The sequence below is a fragment of the Eublepharis macularius genome, chromosome 18, assembly GCF_028583425.1.
Source record: "Eublepharis macularius isolate TG4126 chromosome 18, MPM_Emac_v1.0, whole genome shotgun sequence".
Taxonomy (NCBI): domain Eukaryota; kingdom Metazoa; phylum Chordata; class Lepidosauria; order Squamata; family Eublepharidae; genus Eublepharis; species Eublepharis macularius.
The window spans coordinates 14436191-14457920 of record NC_072807.1 but is presented as its reverse complement, the minus strand read 5'-3'; the positions used below and the strand labels follow the sequence as shown (position 1 = coordinate 14457920).

The following is a 21730-nucleotide window of genomic DNA, read 5'->3' as shown; positions in this document are numbered from 1 at the left end:
AAGCCTGAATGCAATGATGGCGGGCACATCATGCGTCTCCAAGGTTGCTGAGGGAATGAGGGTGCTTGCCGAACCATTTCTGAGAGGAAAATGCGGTTTGGTATCACTCTCCTTAAGCGAAGCGGAAGGCCAGCTTTCTTTTGTTAAAAAAAAAGTACAGCTGCTTCAAACCAAATATGAGTCCATCCACCTCCTCTGTTACCTTGAAATCTAGCAGCTGCAGTAGGCGGTTCCCTCCTCGTGTGGCCACGGGGACCGTGATTTTGACAGCCAGCCCATCAACAGGAAAGAGGCCCAGATTCTGGAGCTGAAAGAGTTGGCACAAAGCGCCAGATCGTCACCCTTCTGCAAGCTCCACCCCCTTCCCCATTCCTTTGATGTTTTGAGCCTTGAGCGGCATTACCTTAAAAGTGCAATTAAAAGGTGGCCCAACGCTGTCCTCTTTGTCCAGCGAATTGTTCGACTGGATCTCAAAGTAGTCCTGGCTGGAACTCCTGAACAAAGGAGCAAAGGAGAAGCTGCTCAGTCTGATTCCCACCCACCCCTACCCCCCAGGGCTGAATGGACTCCTGCTATGGCTAAAGGCAAGGCAGGTGTGGACCCTTTCCTTTTTCTCACTCACTCACTCACTCACTCACTCACTCACTCACTCACTCACTCACTCACTCACTCACTCACTCACTCACTCACTCACACGCACACGCACACGCACACGCACACGCACACAACACACACCCTCCCTCCCTCCCTCTCCAGGATGTTCACTAGAACCATAGGGAAAAACTGATTTAGCAGAGCAAATAAGAATGGCGCAGAATAAGGGAGCCATAGTCATGTGTGTGTTTAGCTTCTAAAAAAAAAAGATTTTACTACAAAATTAGGGTAAAGGGTACATGGATAGAAAAAGTTATTTTTCAGTAACAGCCTAACTAAACTCCATCTTGTTCCTTCTTTCTCTCTTGCCTCGCTACTTTCTCTCTCTCCTCTTTCATCTCTGTAACTAACTATAGCGGACCCCTGGGTTATGTGCAGGAAAGCTTAATTGCCCTCAATATATTGATAAGCCAATAGTCAGTTTTAGGATCACCTCAATGAAAATAATACCTCCCCCTCTCTAGCGGAATGGTTTACTCTAGTCTACTCCTAATTGGCCCTATGCTAAACTTGCTATCATTAGCTAATGCAAACATCAGCTTAACTCTCCCATGACCGGAGGGAAGACGCCTGCAAAAACCTAGCAAGAATAAATCTCACTTCAAAAACGATGTGGACAAAATTGAGAGGGTGCAGAGGAGAGCGATGAGGATGATCAGGGGTCTGGAGACTGAGCCCTATGAGGAAAGGCTGAGGGCCTTGGGAATGTTTAGTTTAGAGAAGAGGAGGTTGAGGGGGGATATGATTGCTCTCTTTAAATGTTTGAAAGGCTGTCATTTGGAGGAGGGCAGGGAGCTGTTCCAGTTGGCAGCAGAGGATAGGACTCGAAGCAATGGGCTTAAATTACAGGCAGAAAGGTACTGGATGGATATTAGGAAAAACTTTTTCACGATCAGAGTAGTTCAAAGGTGGAATCAGCTGCCTAGGGAGGTGGTGAGCTCCCCCTCACTGGCAGTTTTCAAGAAGAGTCTGGATGAATATATGTCAGAGATGCTTTAGGCTCATCCTGCATTGGGCAGGGGGTTGGACTAGAAGTTCTGTATAGCCCCTTCCAACTCTGTGATTCTGTGAATCATAATATCCAGTCCTTCTAAAGGGGCAGCTAGTGTGAGTCCTGTCGAAACAGAATTGAAGAGGGGGCTCCTAAAGGACTATTGGAAAAAACCATCCCGGCACATGCTCTTGTGGACTAGAGCCCCTGAAGGTTCCTGTTTATCCCCTTACACTTTATTGTCACCCCAAATACCTGGTGAAAAGCAGGTCGGTTTCATACTTCAGCTGAAGCTTCAAGAGAGCCGAATTGTCATCTTTGGTGCCTTCCTGTTCCTCGCTGTCGCTGGAACACAGATGAACCAGAAGAGGTTTGAACTGCTTTGATGAACTGCTTTGTTGAACTGCTGCAGACAATTAATATCCTGGACATGTGCTACAAAGCTGGCAAATAAATCTGACTGCTGAGCTTCAAAATTGTGTTAGAATGGGGTGTGTGTGTGTGCAGTATATTCATCTACTTCCGTTGTCACATGGCTTGGCTGACTTAGATGATGCACTGTTAGCCCTGCACATAGATCAGCTTTTCCTTTGCAGAATTAATGCCTAGGCTGGCATGGCTCCCTTTCCCAAGGACAGCAATCCCGCTCACTTAGGCTCATGGCTACTTTGGCAGGCGGCAGAATTTTCCCCCACCGCTTGCCAACACTCTATTAGCTTGCTGGGAGATTTAGATGTACAAAAGGGAATTTCTGGCTGACACCACATAATTCATAAACTGTGCAAAGAGTTAATCCTCTCCAAAGTGAAGCAAAGAGAAACCAGGGTGTTTTTTTTTTCCAGTGGCTGCTACTGCAAATTTTGGCACTGCTCTATTTTTGCTGCGCTCCTACATGCCCAGTTTGGGGAACGTTTTCATAATATGCTAAATTTTGTACACATTCACGGCTGTTTCCCTGAACGAGATTTGGCTTAAGCGTGCTTGCTTGGAAGTGTGTGTTACGCACCAGCAAGTTACTTCTGACTTACGGTGCCCTTATGAATTAACAACCTCCAAAACGTCCTATCAAGGGCGTGGCTTCCATTATTGAATTAATCCATCTCATTTGGGGTCTTCCTTTTCTCCTACTGCCCTCTACCTGTTGGCCCCAGAAACCTAATTAAAGGGTTCCATGTTTAGGCCGTTAGCAGAGTTTATCATTTAGCAGTGGAAGCATGATTATAGGTGGTTGTGAGCTGGTTCTGCTGACTGGTGTGTGTGCAGGAGAGAAAATAACAAAGAATACACTGGCGTATACCTAGAAAGGAAATAAGAGTTCTTTATTATAGAAACTCCATACTCTGATAAGAAAGGAAGAGAGATGGCTCCTAACTACTTATGGAGCCTAAGGATGGGCATGGATGCTAGGACAAGTCCTGCATCCATGGTTGCAAGATGGAGGGACGGAAGGGGAAAGAGATGGTATCCGGAACAAAGTCAGGAAGAGAAGAGTGAGAAGATCTGCATAGGTAGTTGATCTACATATCAAAGGATAGTCAGAGCAGTAAACAGTAAACAGCAAACAGTAAACTCTTTGGTTTGTCCCCCTCTGAAACCTGAGGAAAGGGACAGCACTGAACCCTCCTCTTCCAACAATTTAGCTCCCATATGCTTGCTTGGAAGTGTATGTTATGTGCCAGAAAGATACTTCTGACTTATGGTGCCCTTATGAATTAACAACCTCAAAAACATCCTATCAAGGCCATGGCTTTGGAATTAATCTATCTCATTTGGGGTCTTCTTTTCCTACTACTTGCTACCTTTTCTAGCATCTAGTCTTTTCCCAGGGAGTCTTGTTTTCTTTTGATGTGATTAATGTACGAAAGCCTCAGTTTCATCGTTTTAGCTTCTAGGGAGAATCTGGGCCTGATTGGATCTAGAACCCATTTACTTGGGGGTTTTTTTGGAGGTCTGTCGGATCCATAAAACTCTCCTCCAACATCACAGTAAGACGCATTTGTGGCTTCCTCCCACAAATCCAGGGCCCTTTTCACACTACTTACGTGCTTCCGGAACATCGTGAAATGTAGTGCAAAAAACGTGGAAGATAGCATCTTCTCGTGAGAGTTGCGCGATGTCATGCGAGTTTTGCGCGATGTCGTGCAAAACTCTCACGAGAAGATGCTATCTTCCGCATTTTTTGCACTACATTTCGCGATGTTCCGGAAGCACGTAAGTAGTGTGAAAAGGGCCCTGGTTCGGATTGGAGTTCCACTTACCTCATAGAGGCCCCACCCCAAGAACCAGCAGAGTCAGGGCTGGCCCAAAACAGCTTGGCACCAGAGGCAGTAAATCCAAAGGGTCTCCTGCTCCCATTGGACACAAGCCACCAGCACGTTCTTCTACTCAAGCCCCACTAAAATGAACGAGCATTGCCCCCACAAGCTCTCTCTCCCCCCCGCTTTGCTGTTTTTAATAGTGCCTGGATTCTGTGTCTGGCTGAGGCCACCTTCTGAAGATCAATGGCATGTTGCAATTGCCTTCTTGTTCGCAGCCCCGCGAGCTACCCAGGCTTAGGAAAGTGTTCTGGATTTCGAATATTTGCATTTTAAAAGTGTCTGATTGAAGGGTATAGAAAGCGAGAGTTTTCCATTCCTCAAGGGGGTTTGGCAACTGCACAACCCGTGTATTACAAATGACGACAGGGGTGAGGCTCTGATTTACAAGCACAGCTTGGTGGATTTTCTAACAGCCCCAAGTAAGTTTAGCTTCTATAAAACCCGGGGTCTCCTGGAGCACAGACAGCCAAGTTTTACTAAGAGGGCTCAAATTATACAAGAAGGCGTTGTTGCATGGTGCGTGTGTGGGGGCAGTGATGAGAGGAATTAATAGCCTTATAACCTCTCTCGACATAGCATTTTCCTTGGATTTATAAGCATATCCAGTTTTAATTCACATGGACAAAAGATTCCTATTCTGGCTCATGGCCCAATGTGTGAATAACTAGGGACACAGCTGGACTAACACGACAGGCAATTTGAACAGTCCTTTGCTGCCTTTGGTGTGGAGGGTGTCCAGAGGAAAAGGTACCAACCAGCCTTTCACAAGGAAAACCTCCTGGTAAATCTCCAGGGTACAATTTGGAAAAGAAATTCATTGCAGGGCCTGTTTGCACCCTCCCTCTCCTAACCTCCTATTCCTTCTGTGGTCATAATTCTTTGAAGAAACTGCGGGTCAAATCACATGAGACAAAATACACTTGAATTACTCTCAAATACGCTCGAATTACAAAATACACTTGAATTCAAGTGTATTTTGTCTCATGTGGAAAGACCCTGAGAATCTCTCTACACGAGACATCTGACACGTGAAGAACATGTGTCAGGAGATGCAATCTTAGCCGGGAAGGGTAGTTTAAAAAGACAGACCCGGCAGCAGGGCAAAGGCTTTGCTATATGGTGGAGCTGTGTGAAGGGGCTGTGAAAGGCCAGAAGGGAAACTTCAGCCCATTGTAACCTTTCCAGCTCCAAGCCTGGTTCTGGAAGGCAGCTCCAGCCCATTTCCATTCCTCGCTGCCCTCTGGTTGCCATCACGCACAATTTTCGACTGGAGAGGTGAAATTGACAGAGCCTTTGGGGAGGCAAAGAGGAAATTAACAAATTTCCTCTAAATCTGAGGATCAATCTCCACGGGCTCTGTTTTTTTAAAACTACACTTCCCAGTGAACATTCCCAGCTTCCTGGCGACCATTCCCGATTATATTTGACGAACACGTGGCAGAAGAGCCTCACTGGATCAGACCAAGTTGGGTCCATCCCATTCTACATTCTGTTCTTTGCAGTGCCCATCCAAATGCCTACAAGATGCCCTCATCTAAACCAAGAATGGAATCCCACAACTGGGAAATATAGTAATACAATGTAATAATTTAATCGGTAAAAAAGTGCAAAGTGCTACTGGTAATATATCAAATTCTAAGAAATAGTATAATAAATATCTAAGACGTATACAAAACTGCAATAGTCCCAAAATGGGTAAGATGGCCAAAAATACAATAAATAGTAATACGTTCAATTCATTCACCCGGAAATTCAACAGGTTAGAAGATGCTCTCAAGCGGGGCAGGAAGGCAGCGGGCCACCCCTGCTCTTCCACCCCACTTTGGCTAATATCTTCCTTCATTAATCTGTCTGGGCCTTTTTCAAAACCATCAAGGCGATTACTATATCTTGTGGAGTTCCTTGCACTAACAGTGCCTTGCACGAAGGCTTTCTTCATTCTGATTTGAAATTACTGTGAGTGACCTCTGTGACTATGTAATGAAAGGGGCTATTATCATTTGGTGTCATGTCTGTCTGTCTACATACATGCCAGGATTGTGTTGCTGACATTACGCTAAAGTCATGCTACTGTATTAATGTGTATTAATTAACAAGCACTCTCTCTTTCTCTTCCTGCATAACTGTAGTGCAGATGTTACCGAGGGCCCAAGCAAGGGCCTCTCCCTTATCTTAGAGAAATATGTGAGTCTCGGCTAGCCGTAACCTTGAAGTGTCTAAATGCCAGTTTCAGCTACTCTCTCCAGATGCTGGGAATAAGTTGTTATCTATCTGATTCATAGTCATAACCAGGGCTTTTTTTACAGTGGGAATGCCGTGGAATGGAGATCTGGAACCTCGGGTGGCTCCTCCCCCTTGTCTCCAGACAGAGAGGAGTTCCCATGGAGGAAATGGCCGTTTTGTAAGGGGGGGCTGTGTGTTTCTCCCTCATTTCCCTCTTGAGAGTTCCACCACCTCTTTTCCCAGAAAAAAAGCCCTGGCCATAACTAAGTTGATTCTCACCGAACTTGTGTAAGCTTGCGCGCCAAAACTCTAAGTGTTGTTTGAAGCACGGGAAAATGAAGTATAACAGAGATTGCCTGATTTGAATGGCCACTTCTGTCAAACTCCGTGATGGAGTGCAGACCTGAACTGTGTGGTTTCTAATAAAGCTACTTCTTATGGAACCAACGTGTGTTCACTACAGATGGGCTTGAGGGATCTACCTGACAGGGACTGACATTTGGCTTCTGAAATCACTCCAGTCTCCAAGATATAAGGGCAGATGGACTCACATTCTAGCTGTATGTGAAGACGTGGGCTGTAGCCCATGAAAGGTCATAGCCTACCACAAATTTTGTTAGTCTTATAGATACTCCTGGACTCGTGCTTTTTTCTACTGCTACGGACAGACTAACACGGCTACCCATCTTGAAACTTTTAGGCAGAGATCTCCAATGCAGTGGCCACCAATGTGTTTCTTGGGGCCCACTCGCTTCCTCCCGCAAGTCCTGCTTTCTTCTGCTTCAGTGGAGCAGAAAGTACTTGAGAAGTGTTCAGGAGGTATTGCCCATTTGGAAACAGCTGCCTTCCTCTGTCATAGGAAAAGCCTTGGCTTGGAACCTTCTAACATGTCGTGGAACCTCCCAACAATTTTGTGATTGGATCAAGCTTGCAAGTCAGCCATTTTGTGGTGCTGTCCACTGCCTCTCAGAATTCCAGAAGAGATACCTCAGACTCAACATGGTTGGGGGTTAGGGTTGCCAGTCTCCAGGTGAAAGCCAGAGATCTCCCGCAAAGACAACTGATCTCCAGGTGACAAAGATCTGTTCCTCTGGAGAAAATGGCTGCCTTGGAAGGTGGACTCTATAGCATTAAAAGCAGCTGAGCAACCTCCCCTCCCAAAACCCCATCCTACCCAGGCCCCACTCCCAAGATCTCCAGGAATTTCTCTAGCTAGAGCTGGCAACCCTATGGGGCCCGTGCTTTAAAGACTAGGGCTTCTGGTGGTTCTCCCTTTCCCCTGGCAAAGCTCAGGGCGGTAGTTTACAGCTGCCCAGAGCATCCTCTAGGATGGCCCAACAGTCGTATTTCTTGTCAGCATTGCTGAAGACTTCTTTGTCTGGCTCCCCCTAGAGGTCGGGGGTGAGCAGACAGAAGGCTGAGATATTCACATTTGTGAGTGTGGTTCTCTTTGGGGTTGGATGGAGTATGTAGTTAAATAAATATAATCTCTATGCCCTGACATGAGTTGATTTTAAAGGAGTTAGAGAGGAAAATAGCCTGGGAAAGGGACGGCAGTGTCAACAGTAGCACCTCAACAGCTGGAAGGAAAGCGGGCAGGCTGAGCTGTCTATTAAGTAAATCATTTTGATGAATAGATACTAAAGGAAAGGAATGAAATAAAGTTGTAGCCAACCTGCTGGCCGTAAGAAAGATCTCTAAGTTTTGGAGAAAAACAGTCTTGCTGAATTCAAAATCCAGGCGAAAAGCCACCTGTAGAAATTAAAAACAGATTTGAGCGTTTTAAAACAAACATCATTTCCAACCGTCATTTGGTGTGAGCAGCAGATTGCAAAAAACAGTGCATCCCCTCTGCCCCAGATCCTCCCCGTCAACCTATTTGCCACAAGCCTCCCAAAGTCCTGTGTGTTGAGCCTGGCCTGGGAGCGAGGCAAGCCAGGCCCGAGAGGAGCAAGCACAGTGGCATGGGGGGCTCAGATGCAAGCCAGCCAGAGGTGGCTGAAGAGCAAGTAAGCCCATGGCTGATTTCTGCACCATTCGCTGGACGCAAGCTTGCCGGAGGCCCCGGGCCATGGCTTGGCTAACTTCTGGCTACCAGTGCAGCCCTCCTGAGCAGCAGTAGCCCATGGGGAATTCATATAGTATGCTCAGGGGCCAATCTGCCCCTCTTTCTTTCTGCTGTGGCTGAAAGAGAGTCAGGGGTTCATAGAATCATAGAGTTGGAAGGGGTCATACAGACCATCTAGTCCAACCCCCTGCCCAGTGCAGGATCAGCCTAAAGCATCTAAGATCAACCTAAAGCATCTAGGCAGCTGTCCAGTTCTGCCCTAGGAAAAGATAGAAGTGCACATTCTTGCATCCATCGCCCTAGCTGCATCTCAAAAATGGAATAAATTGTATGAATGCACCTCTATGGCTAAATTAACTTCTTATATGCACAACAGACCAGCACAGGAATTCTAGGGAAAATGGAGAGATTTATTTGAATATGTAGCTGGAAATTAAGAAAAATCAGGAATAGTTAACATGGATATAGATCAATTATAAAACTAAGATCTTAAAAATGTTGAATATAAAATGTGGTGTATATCATTGAATATAGAATGTTGAGGACAAAGCTTTGGGTATAAGTAATTGAGGAGAGGTAGTATTATGAAATTTAGCTGTGCTGTTATATAATTTGCTTATTTTTTTGTTGTAGCTTAAATCTATTACTCTGTATTCTATTCAAGATTCTTTATGCACTTTGAAATGTTTTTTTCCCTCTTTTAAATAAAGTTTATAATTTTTTTAAAAATTAAAAAATATAGAGGGCAGTTTTATATAAGACTGGCATTGTTTCTTCCAAAGCACCTACAGGACTAGCAGAGCCAGTGTGGTGGAGTGGTTAGCAGGGCTGGATCTAGGGTTGCCGGTGCCCGGTGCAAACCTTGTTTCAGCCTCCATGTGTGTGTGCATGCACGCATGCGCATGCGCGTGCACACACTCCCAGCAGTGCATGATGACATCACAAAGTGCCGTCATCATGCAGGGGTGGGGCGTGCCACCCGCGCAGCATGCTGGCCGCCCAAGCGCCCGGTGTGCCGCGGAGCTGGCAGCAGCAGGAATGACTTTGAAATCACTTTTAAGTCTACATTCCCAGTTGATGTTTGCGCTCATGTCATTCAAATAGGGTTTTATTAGGCTACGCTATGGGCATCTTGCTCTACCTGTTCAGTTTATTGTATGCATTTATCACTTTTCCACTAAAAGTGTGAGCCTCTTCGAGGAAGGAGCGGTGTGTAAGAATTGTGCACACCCACGCATCAGCATCTAGAGTCAGATACATGAGGAATATGTTCCCACGTTGCCATATTTCAAATCTCCATCAAGGCAATCTGAACTAAGCCGCTATTCCAAAAGTTCTGTCAATCACCCCAACAATGTTACGTTTCTTTTCTTTCTTTCTTTTTTTGATGGCACTGAAGAAAATATTTCACAGGGCTGAGCAATATGGTGGTATTGGCCAACGGACTCAGATGCCATCAAAACAAGGGCCCCAGAAGATGCTTAACCTCAGTATATTGCAATGACCTTTCGGCAGGAGGCACACTTTTTCTAAAAGTCTCTGCCCTAGAGGCCTGCGCACAGCTGATGATAATATTAACATTCTCATTGGGCTCGCCAGCTGCATTTTCCATTTTCCACTTGTCTTTGTCTTGGCAAAATGGTAAGCATTCAGGGCCATACAGATGCACCACGATAGGATTTTACAGCCCCAAAGGACATGAGGCTGTTTTTATTGCAAGGGCTAAATTCTAGCAGCGGGATGAGATCAAATCCATCATTGTCAATTCCTTGCCAAGCAAGAGCTCCAATCTCATCATTTTGAAGCTGGGAATCTCGCCTTCCCCTCCAGTCCTGCTTCTTTGAAAACAGAAGTCTGCTTGTCTGTCTTTCCAGCCTCTAATCCTTGTAAGATAAATTATTTCCCATAGGTTTATCACACATAGCAGCTCAGTGAAACATTCTCTGTTTAAAGAAAAGTCTAGCTGCCAAACGCAGATCCAGATCTTCAGCCTCTCCGTGTCTCTGGAGGTCATTAGGGAAAAGATGAAGATGCCTTTGACTGAGTCAGATCAAAGGCCACGTGATCATGGCTGGAGAGACTCGAGTTCAAATCCCGACTCATTCGAGATGGACTCCTGGATTATTCACCCTCTCTTAACTTGCCTACCTCACAGGGTTGATGTGAGGATAAAATAGGAGGAAAGGGACAAACGTCTGCCCTACCTCGAGCCCCTTGGAGGATGCGTCAGATAGAAATATGATAGGTAAGTTCATTGAGCCTGGCACAGTATGTTCTTTTGCAGGGACGGGTCAAAATGTCTCATCATGCCTAGCAAGGTATGCCCATTTACCCCCTGCCGTGCTGCCAACTGGATCCAGTCCAAGCCTAGTAATGCAGCAGCAGCTTGACTCGGACTTTGCCAGTGGTGGTGCTGGTCCCGCGGGTAATGCCAGCCCCTTCTGTTCTGCTGAATCCCTGCAGCGGTCCTTTGGATGGCCAGATAACCAACTCTACTCCCCGGAACCTCCCTATATTATCAGTGCCTGTTTGTGCCTCGGCTGTGACTGCAGAGAGGAGGCGTGTAAATGTTTAAACTAAAGAAAATGGAAATAACATGGAGTCTGGACTAGGTTTTGCACAGCAAAGTGGTTGCTTTTGGGGTGTGTGTGTGTGGGGTGTCAGCGTTTGTGTCTGTGAGATGAATGGATTTCTCCAGACAACCCTGGACGATGTGGTCTCACTGCAGACAGCATAACTGGGTTTAAATGAGCAGAGCTGAGAGTCTCTCTGTACGAGACATCTTACATGGGGATGTTCAAGTGTAGGGAGATGCAATGTTAGTCGAGAAGCGTAGTTTAAAAAGACAGAGGCGGTGAAGATCACTCCTCAAAGAGTTAGTCAATTTCATCTTTGCCTCCCTAAAGGCTCTGTCAGTTTCACTTCCAGAGGCGAAGATGAAATGAACAAACCCTCTGAGGAGTGATCTCTGCCAATTCTGTCTTTTTAAACTACGCTTCCTAGCTAACATTGCATCTCCCTACACTTGAGCATCTCTGTGTACGATGTCCTGTGTAGAGAGACTCAGTCTCAGTCGCTGCTCAGCCAGAACTCACTGGATGGCTGCAGGCAAGCCTGAGCAAGATGACAGCTTTCCCTGAGCTCTTCAGCGTGGAAGCATAGAGCCAGAGCAGCAGAATGAAGTGTAGGGAAGGACATTCCCCCAGCCCCCAGTGAAATTTATTTACATTTATAGCCCACTTCATCCCAAAGAAGACTTCAGAGGACAACTAAATGGGGAATATATGACAACAAAGAACTCCAAGGCACCTTAAAGATGAACATGTTTATGTTGGTTGGAAGCTTTTGGGGCCAGAGCCCACTTCAACAGATGCATGAGGTGTTTACACCACCAGTATAGACAGAAGGAGGGAGAAGAGGTCATTGAAATTTACCACTTTCTTTGACCCTGAACCCCAAATAGCAGCCCAAATGCAATCTTTAGTAACAGTAGAAAAGAGCAAGAGCCCAGTAGCACCTACACGACTAACAAAATTTGTGGTAGGGTATGAGTTTTTGTGAGTGACAGCTCACTTCTTCAGATACCAAGAGTCCAGTAGCAGCTATAAAACTATCAAAATTTGTGGTAGGGTATGAGTTTTCATGAGACACAGCTCACTTCTTCAGATACTTCATATCCTACCACAACTTTTGGTAGTCTTACAGCTGCTACTGGACTCTTTCTCTTTTCTACTGCTGCAGACAGAGTAGTATCTTAATTTTTAGTAAGTCTGTGACGGAGACAGCTTGTCCTTAAAATGTGAGACAAATGTGTGTGTGTGTTTATTCTCTAGCTACCTGAATTGCAAGAGCAGGGCTTTTTTTCAGCGGGAACGCGGGGGAACGGAGTTCCGGAACCTCTTGAAAATGGTCACATGGCCGGTGGCCCCGCCCCCTGATCTCCAGACAGAGGGGAGTTGAGATTGCCCTCCGCACTGAGAGGAGTTGAGGGCAATCTCAACTCCCCTCTGTCTGGAGATCAGGGGGCGGGGCCGCCAGCCATGTGACCATTTTCTCTGAGGGCAACCCGCTGAGTTCCACCACCTCTTTTCCCAGAAAAAAAGCCCTGTGCAAGAGTATCTGTGACCCTTAAGAGCTGCACTGCCAGCCCTTCTGATCAATACTTGGATTGCTGGCAAACAAAACCACCACAGATGTCTAGCGCTAAGGCATAAGAAGCACAAAAATAATAAACTTATCTGATCCCATAAATCTATAAGCACCCCTCTCTCTTATTTTTAAATTTCAATTCCTTGCCGTTTGGTCTTACCTGACAGGGTTATGAGGGGTAAAAAAACAGTTGCAAAGAATGACTAAGGACAGGAAAATATACTCCTAGTTACTTCATCTCAGGGATACGTTATGACATTCGAAATTATAGCCACATCTGGATCTGGACTTTTGGAATGTCAGTACCATTAACTGAAATGAACTATCCTTAGTATAAAAACAAGCCATAAAAGGAAATGGGGAGTTTATCGGACAAAGCCCATAAACCTCTGCAACCTTCACACTTTCGTATCTCCCCGAAGCTCAGCCCCTTGTCAGCGTTAATGGGGAGGGGAAGTCTGACAGCTCCAAGCATCTGGTGGGGGACAGACAGTATCCTTACTGAAAACAGCAGACAGCGAAACCCATATAATTCTTCTCTCCCCTCACACAGCAAAACAGGAAAAAGTTGACTCATGCATCAGCAAAGGAATCTTTTGTGGTAAATTACCAGCAGCCGCTCAAAAAGCCGCCATTAAACTGCTCCAAGAAGGATTAGAGTAAAAGGCTTTGGAGGCAGCCTTCCTCCCATTTGACCCCGCGCCCCACCTCTCAGATTTGTTTGACAGCTGAAAGTCCTTAGCTGGCAGGTGCATTCCCCTTTGGGCTTCTGAGCACCTCTGCAAAGCAAATATTAGCATTGAGATTATTCCAGGAGGGGGACCCTTAACTCTGCATGTGGCACTGGGAAAGCAAATGGAATTAAGCGAGGCAGCGCAAGGAAGGTTTTCTGCTCAGAGGAGGGCTGTTCCTTCCAGGGCATGCTTGGTCACACCTGCTTAAGATCGTTGCCTGCTTGCTACCAGCACCACCCAGCAGCCTTGCCCACAAGCACACCCATGCACACCCGTGTCCCAAGGAAACAGCTCAGAATTGCCAGCACTGAAGGGTGCTCAGAGAGACTGCTGAACTGCAACTGATAACGAAGCTCAAGACAATGTATCTACCTAGACCGAATTGAGACATCGGATTCCTGACTCATCAGCAGATGGATGGCCCTTTGCTCCAAATGTTCCCCAGGAGTTTCATGCGGATGTTAAGCAACAAGATGGAATCCAGAGGGAAGCCAGTGGCCGTGACACAGAACACAAACCCCTCTCTTTCTTTTTCAAGCTTCACATCTGGAACCACAATTTTGGCACTTCTGTGCTTGACCTCAGCCTTTCCAGGAAGAGGTCAACAGCTCCTCTTCGAAATTCCTTGCCTAGGCCTCTTCTTGAAGGTGTACCTTAAACCCTTCCTCTGTTCCCTTTGCCCACCAGCCATAGAATCTTCTCCTAGTATGATCTGCTCTATGACACCAATTCCTAGTTTTCCACATGATGCCTCAACCGCCCCCCCCCCCCCCCAGACTCAGCTATGGTGCCCACATCCTGGCTGAAGCTTTCTCACTTGGGGCCAAGTGACGCCTGACACAGGTTGGACACTTGTCAGCTTCCCTCAAGTTTTGATGGGAAATGTAGGCATCCTGGTCTTGCAGCTTGGCTCTCCATTTAATTGAAGTTTACAGAGTGGCAGTCTATGGGAGGGAGACCATGCGGTCGGGAGGGGAGTGCAGGCGTCGAGCTCTCGCCGAGCGCCCCCCTTCCCCTTCACTAGGTGTGTGTGTGGGGGGGGGGGTCTGTAAATTTCAATTAAAGGGAGAGCCAAGCTGTAAGACCAGGACGCCTACATTTCCCATCAAAACTTGAGGGAAGCTGACAAGTGTCCAACCTGTGTCAGGCGTCACATATAGCTTGGCTCTCAGTGGTTTCAAAGCAGGCTGGGAGCCCAGGCTGCCACGGTCCCTTCCTTCTCCCATCTAACTGATGCTTATTCCACAAGTTCTTTTGTTCCTCTTTAGTCTTACCTTTGCTTTTGCACGGAAGAACGGATAGCTGACATTACAAACCCTCCTGTTTGGATGCTTTTCTTCAGACATGCATTCGATGTTGATGTCCAGGTCATCCTGAAATATATGGGAAAATAGTTACAAAATTGAGACCACAAAAAAGTCTCCTAAGCCCTTCATTTGAGATGTGGTGTTGCAGGAGAGTTTTATGGATACCATGGACTGCCAAAAAGTCAAATAAGTGGGTTCTAGATCCAATCAAGCCCAAACTCTCCTTAGAAGTTTAAATTACTGCACAACAAATTTCTATGCAAAATGGAAACCATTTCTGGACTTTCTGCCAAATAATGACCTGTTATTAACAAAGCTTCCATACCAATCGATTATTAATCTGGATTTATAATTCTTCTTGGTCGAGATTTATTTAAATAATTCATAGGAACCACTCTGAATACCTACTTTATAGACCTGCGTCTACCCTTTCTTGAGAAAAGTTTTTAGATGTATGGTTGTTAATGGCTTTCGCACATCACCTTAGTTGTTCTCGTTCTTATCATGTTATGAATGTATTATTGTATTAATAAAATCTTATTTTTTAAAAAAAGTTAAAATTACTAATTTGCTTACACCATGAGAAACATAAGAGCTAAGCTACAAGAGACAAATTACACGAGGAGGAGCACGTGAAGGGACTCGCAATGTTAGCCGAGCAGCTGAGTTTTAGAAGAGATTGGAAAGCTTTGACAATTTCCCCTCTCTACAGAGCCAGGGAGATCCCTGCTCAGAGGGTTTGTTAATTTCCTCTTCGCCTCTTAGAAGGGGAGGTGAAACTGACAGAGCCTTTGGGAGGCAAAGAGGAAATTAACAAAACCCTCTGAGCACCCATCTTCCTGGCTCTGTAGAGAGGGAAAATCAACAAAGCCTTCCAATCTCTTTTTAAACTCATCTTCCTGGCTAACATTGCGACTCCCTTCATGTGCTCCTCCTCGTGTAATTTGTCTCTTGAAGCTTCGCTCTCAGACTCACTGGAAAGGACAATAATGCTAGGAAATGCTGAAGGCAGTAGGAAAAGAGGAAGACTGATCATTTAGGGGAGGGAAGGGAGCTGTTCCTGTTGGCAACAGATAGAACTCGAAACAATGGGTTTAAACTACAAGAGGGAGGTACCGGCTGGACATTAGAAAAAAATTCTTCATGTTAAAAAAGTAATTCAGCAGTGGAATCGACTGCCTAGAGATGTGGTGGGTTCCCCCTCGTTGGCAGTCTTCAAGGAGCGTCTGGATGGATACTTGTCAGGGATGCTTTAGGCTGCTCCTGCATTGGGCCGGTGGTTGGACTAGATGGTCTGTAAGGCCCCTTCCGACTCTACGAGTCTATGATTCTCAAATGAGATGTTTTCCGCCGTTCCCTGGACCAGACATGTCCTCCCAAGAGCCACACACTCCCCAATGGGTGGGCTTCCCTATAGTTAGACAGCCTCTGTTGTTACAGGAGATTTCTTTACAAAAACATTAAGAACAGCCAGGAAATTCAAATCAGTTTTTATAAGGGGGCAAAATATTTACTTTAGGCCTTGGCTTCTGTGTTTGCTTCAGCCCTGCTCCTAATGTATTCCTTTGGTTAGTTTGTAGTAATCCGTCAAAAAAGAAAGAGGCTTTTTTTTCAGTTTTCCTGTTTGGTGGGCAATCTTTCCTGCAATTTTCCACTGGCACCGCTTTGGAAACCAACACAAGAGAGTCACTCGATGTTCAGTGGACGAGGCCGCTCCGGCCGCCAGCTCATCACATTCACTAATAAAGTTGGATCAAGAGCCCTTCCTGTCCAAAGCACACAGTGGAAAGCTTCCACACCCTGTCAACGCACTCTCATTTGCCACAGGGATGGAGGGAGGCTGTTTCCGGGGCAAAAGAGATGCTGGAAGTAATCGAGAAATAAAGCAATGAGCTGCAGAACGTAATAGTGTAAGAAATGCCTTGCCAAGTTCAGCTTAAGAAGGCCCCACGTTCTGTTGCCAACAGCGGCCAGGCGGATGTCCCTTCTGGGAAGTCAGCAAGGACATGAAGGCGACACCTTCCCTTGGGTAGGTGTACCAGGTATGATGAAGAAGACTGCCTCTGCATATGGAGGGTGCATCCTAGCCATGTCTGGGCAGTTTGCCAGTTAAGAATGGCAAGATGCAAATACAATGATTATTAACTGGTGCTCCATTGACCCCCGGTTTAGGCTTGGCGCAACAACTGGTGCGCCTGCCTCAGCATCGCCACCTCTGGGGTTGCATGGGCATCACAACCCAAGCCATGCCCATGAGACGGTGGCATCAGACACCAACAAACAGCATTTAAATATATATATGCCCCACTTTTCCTAAACAGTGGCTTACAGAAAAGTTTTTAAAAAATTATAGTGAAATCCTAAGCAGAGTTACTCCAGTCTAAGCCCATTGATTAGACTGGAGTATCTCTGCTTAGGATTTCAATGTTAACCACTGAAAGGGCCCTGTCTCTGGCCACCGTCACTTCAGCCCTGTTAACGGGAGTCCCTCCGCAGTGGATTTTAGAGCCTATTTAAGTATATTGGCAAAGGATTGTGCAGCAGATGTTTCATGTTTTTTTAAAAACACTAATTTGCAGGCACAGGCTCCACCCAACCTTGTAGAATGGGTGGAGTTGGCAGGGTTGGCGGTGGGGAGAAGAGTGCATTTTAACCCTTTCTTCCCATTAACCTTCTGAGCCTTAAAATGCCTCTGCAAAGCTGCAGCTGGCCCGTGCAGGCAAATATTTGGATTCTGGCCTCCAAACTCTCACCTCTCCCTTCAAGTACCTGGTCAGTATGTCCCCCCACCCCCGGCCTGGCTCTGATGAAAAGAACAGACACAGCAGAGGGCCACCAGCACACAGAGAGCTCCTCTCCCCCCACCCAGCTGCACTCCCACAGTACAGACAGCCCCCTCCAAACCTGATGTTCCAACCCAATGAGCTACCATGGCCCAAATTTACCTTAGCAATTGCAAAATACAAGTCTGTCTCCATGAGACATCTGACATGTGAAGAACACGTGTCAGGAGATGCAACGGTGGCTGGGAAAGGGTAGTTTAAAGAGACAGAGCCAGTGGCAGGGCAAAGGTTTTGCGTCACTCTGGAGCTGTGTGAAGGGGCTGTGAAAGGCCAGAAGGGAAACTTCAGCCTGTTATAAACTTTCCAGGCTCAAGCCCGGCTCTGGAGGGCAGCTCCAGCCCATTTCCATTCATCGCTGCCCTGTGGTTGCGATCCCACACAGTTTTAGACTGGAGAGGTGAAATTGACTGAGCCTTTGGGACGTGTCTTTTTAACCTACGCTTACCGGCGAACATTGCGTCTCCCTACACTTGATGAACACACACCCAGGCATCTCGTGTAGAGACACTCTATGAGCCAAGCTACAAGAGACGAATTACACGAGGAGCAGCATGTGAAGGGAGTTGCAATGTTAGCCGGGAAGCTGAGTTTTAAAAGAGATCGGAAGGTTTTGTTATTTTCCCCTCTCTACAGATCCAGGGAGATGACTGCTCAGAGGGTTTGTTTATTCCCTCTTTGCCTCCCAAAGGCTCTGTCAGTTTCACCTCCCCTTCTAGGAGGCTAAGAGGAAATAAACCCTCTGAGCAGGGATCTCCCTGGCTCTGTAGAGAGGGGAAATTGACAAAGCTTCCAATCTCTTTTAAAACTCAGCTTCCCGGCTAACATTGTGACTCCCTTCATGTGCTCCTCCTCGTGTAATTCATCTCTTGTAGCTTAGCTCTATGTCTCAGTCCTTTTAGACCTTGCATCCAAAAAAGATAAGGAATAAGTATTTTCCACTGCTCAAGATTAATGAATGAATGAATGAATGAATGAGCTTCTAAGGAAAAGAAAGGAAAGGAAAGGAAAGGAAAGGAAAGGAAAGGAAAGGAAAGGAAAGGAAAGGAAAGGAAAGGAAAGGAAAGGAAAGGAAAGCCCATAGTATCAAAAACTGCAGGGGGATCTTGGGGGAACAAGATCTCTGTGATCTCCTGCCCAGCACCTGGCATGCTAAATAACAAGAGTGGCACTGAAAGGACACAGCAAAGCACAAAGGGGGGGGGAGGGGAGAGCTGGACAGACACAAATGCACCCTCAGCAGAAAAAGCGGGACCTTTCCCAGACCCCTTGGAGTCAGGTTATCCACTCTGCCTTTGGAAATTCCTGATTTGGTTTGTTGCCTGGGGAGAGCGCAGTTTGGAGAGAATGTGATGTCCCTCCAGGACTTTCATTTCTCCCGTAACATGCCTAAGAGTATATTCTGGGAGTATACTCTGTCCAAAGCTATTTCCTCTTTGGGAACTGATTGCTGTCATCTGGAGATGTGTTGTCTGGTCAGCCCAATGAGAAGTCTGCCAACAGGATCCTGCTCCCAGCCATCAGTGGCAAGGGAGGGGGCAGGCCTCTCTTTCCAAGCCTGCTACACCACTGGCTAGTTCAAGACTAGCAGTTTGGCAGGGCTTTGCTCGGGCACAGCTGGCAGCGGTCTCAGCCCAGGAGGGGATGTGGGCACGCCTTCCTGTCAGGTACGCATCCAGTATATCTGTCATGTGCAGGGCTGGATCTAGGGTTGCTGGCACCCAGGGCAACGCTAGTCTGACCTTTCACGTGCGCATGCGCTCCCGGCGCTGCGTGATGACATCATTTCAGTGACATCATCACGCAGGCACGGAGCGGCGGAGGCAGCGTGTGGGGCTGGGAAGATGGCCATGCCATTCGCCTCCCCGCAGGCGAATAGCACGCGCGGCCCCCTGTGCTGCCTTTCACCTGCCCTGCAGGACAGGGGGCGGCCAGCTTGCCATGCGCACCCTCTCTTGCAGGGCAGGCAAAAGGCAGCGCGGGGGGGCTGTGAGGCAGGCGAATGGCATGGGCGGTCGCGCTGCCTTTTGCCTGCCCTGCAGGAGAGGGGGCATGCCCTGCTGGCCGCCCCCTGTCCTGTGGGGCAGACGAATGGTGCAGGCAGCCATGCTGCCTTTTGCCTGCCCTGCAGGACAGGGGGTGTGCGGCAAGCCGGCCACCCCCTGTCCTGCGGAGCAGGCGAAAGGCAGCGTGGGAGGCTGCAAGGCTGCCCGCACTGCCGCCTGCGCACTCCCAGCAGCTGGCAGCTGCTCCCAGCGCCCCCTCTCTGGCGGCACTGGGGGCAGACTACCCCCCTGCCCCCCTCGATCTGGCTCTCGTCATGTGTTATGGATTTCTTGCTGCAGCGTGTAGTGTACCTCTGAGAACATGCAGAGGGAAACCTGTTTTGCTGAATAGTTGCTAGCTGCTTATCTTCCAGGTGTTTTGGTTACCATTTCCTGGCAGGCCTGAGAACGTGGCCTTGAAGTTTCAGCAGAGACTGCACCAAACTCCTAAGTGACTGAGCACAGCTCATCCTTTCCCTCCTCCCCTCTTTCCAGGCTCTGCATGCCAAAATCCTAAGGGACTTTCGTTCCCACTGGGGGGGCGGAGCCTTTGACCTATAATTAACCTTGCATTGCTACCTTGACTCACTTCAACCAATGCTCCTGTCATAGCATCTTGATACTGGTATTCTTCTTTAATAAAACCAACTTTAACTCATTTACTCCCGTGATGCAGTGAAGTGTTTTGGGAAGTATCTGGCAAGACCTGACACTTCCTTGGGGTGACAAAATGCCTCATTGCTCCTGGCACCCCTATGGGAGGCAGCCGTACACACTCACTTGGGGAGGGGGCTGAAAAAGGAGCCCCAACCAATAGCCAGGCGCACCAGATGCAAGATGGCAAAGGAGCTGACGTGGACGCTGCCGTATAAAAATTATAAATCAGAGACACTTTTTTTTTTTAAACAAAGCGTTCCCAGATGCTAGCTGGTTTCTCAGGCTGGCTGTCAGCAGAGTGCTTTGCGTCCCCTGCGTGTTGAGCAGATGCTTGGCAAGTCCCCAGGGCCTTCCCCGTTCCATCCAGGGTAGGGGATCTGCAGGGGCATCAGCTGGTCCGTCTCAAAACTGTGGTGCGCTTTCCAGTTTCAGCCCCTCCATTGCAAAGGAATAATAATTCAGCAGGAAAAATTCACCTCGGACGGAAACTTGGCCGCAAGTGTGCAGGCAGCTTCAGAGCAAAGCGTTGGATTTGAACTTTGAACACCATGAGGAGAAGGGGCGGGGTGGATCAAATACATCTTCATTTGAATAGCTGGGAACAGTTATTCCCTTTTGGAGGGGGGCACGGAACAGTTGCGCCTGCGCAAGCAGATATTCAGGCCCCTAGCTCAAGCGCACTATGACACAGCAAGAGGATATATGGGAAACAGTGGGGTAAAGCACCAGTGTCTGCTATGTAAAGAAGAGAAAACTTTCTTCCTTGTGCAAAGAGAAATCCCACTGGTTTGGCAGGGGTGGGGAGCCCACAGTCCATTTCAATGGGCCTCCATCTGGAAGGCACTTTGTATCCATCATGCACGTGTAAAAATGCTGAAGTGGCTAAGGGTTGCTTTGCACACAAAATCCAGAGGAGTTAGCCGTGTTAATCTGTAGTTGCAAAATAGTAGAGTCCAGTAACACCTTTAAGACTAACCAACTTACTTGTAGCATAAGCTTTCGAGAACCACAGCTCACAGCATGCATCTGACAAAGAGAGCTGTGGTTCTCGAAAGCTTATGATGCAAATAAGTTGGTTAGTCTTGAAGGTGCTACTGGACTCTTTACTATTTTGCACACAAGATAAATTTCCTACTCAATATCACCAAATAGATAAAGGGGCACATTTTACCTCCTTGGGGATTAACTCATCCTAGCAGAAGCTCTTCTAGTATTCTGATGGGCAACAGTTCAATCCCATTTATATGTAGACTTTTGAGTGACACAGTTTTTTCTCAGGAAGAATTCAAGCTACTTCAACGTGTCTGACTTTCTGCTAGGTATAGGTGCTTTAGACACCAGATTCTTGGGGGCATTATGTAGAACTGCTTAGCATTTTTAAGTTGTAAAGGGTTTTATCATTTTTCTTTTCCTCACTTTCACAAAAGCCATATGAGGTACAGCAGTATCACAGAAAATAACCATAATTATTTTGCCAGCGGTTACCATAAATCCACAACATGGTCTGGGCTCTGAGTGAGCCCTGCTCTCTTCCTATTGGACCACATGGCTCTCAGACACACACACACACACACACACACACACACACACACACACACACACACACACACACACACACACACACACACACACACACACACACACACCCTCTAAGATGTGCATTTATAGAACCAACAGCAGGAGTAGAAATGGGGACTACTTTTTTTAATGGTCCCATATTGCTCAATTAGTCTGTCTGCCATCA

The 21730-nt window shown here is 47.0% G+C and overlaps 1 protein-coding gene across 1 annotated transcript in view; it reads right to left on the bottom strand.

Moving 5' to 3' along the window:
* The window catches only part of ITGA11 (integrin subunit alpha 11), a 133022-nt gene that overhangs the window by 14642 nt on the left and 96650 nt on the right, over window positions 1-21730 (bottom strand). Inside the window, exons 21-25 of the mRNA XM_055002535.1 lie at window positions 14412-14510; window positions 7862-7938; window positions 1901-1990; window positions 404-494; window positions 203-307 (exon numbers count right to left, since the gene is read on the bottom strand). Coding sequence (XP_054858510.1) covers window positions 203-307; window positions 404-494; window positions 1901-1990; window positions 7862-7938; window positions 14412-14510 — 462 coding nt within the window. The remainder of the gene's footprint in view (window positions 1-202; window positions 308-403; window positions 495-1900; window positions 1991-7861; window positions 7939-14411; window positions 14511-21730) is intronic.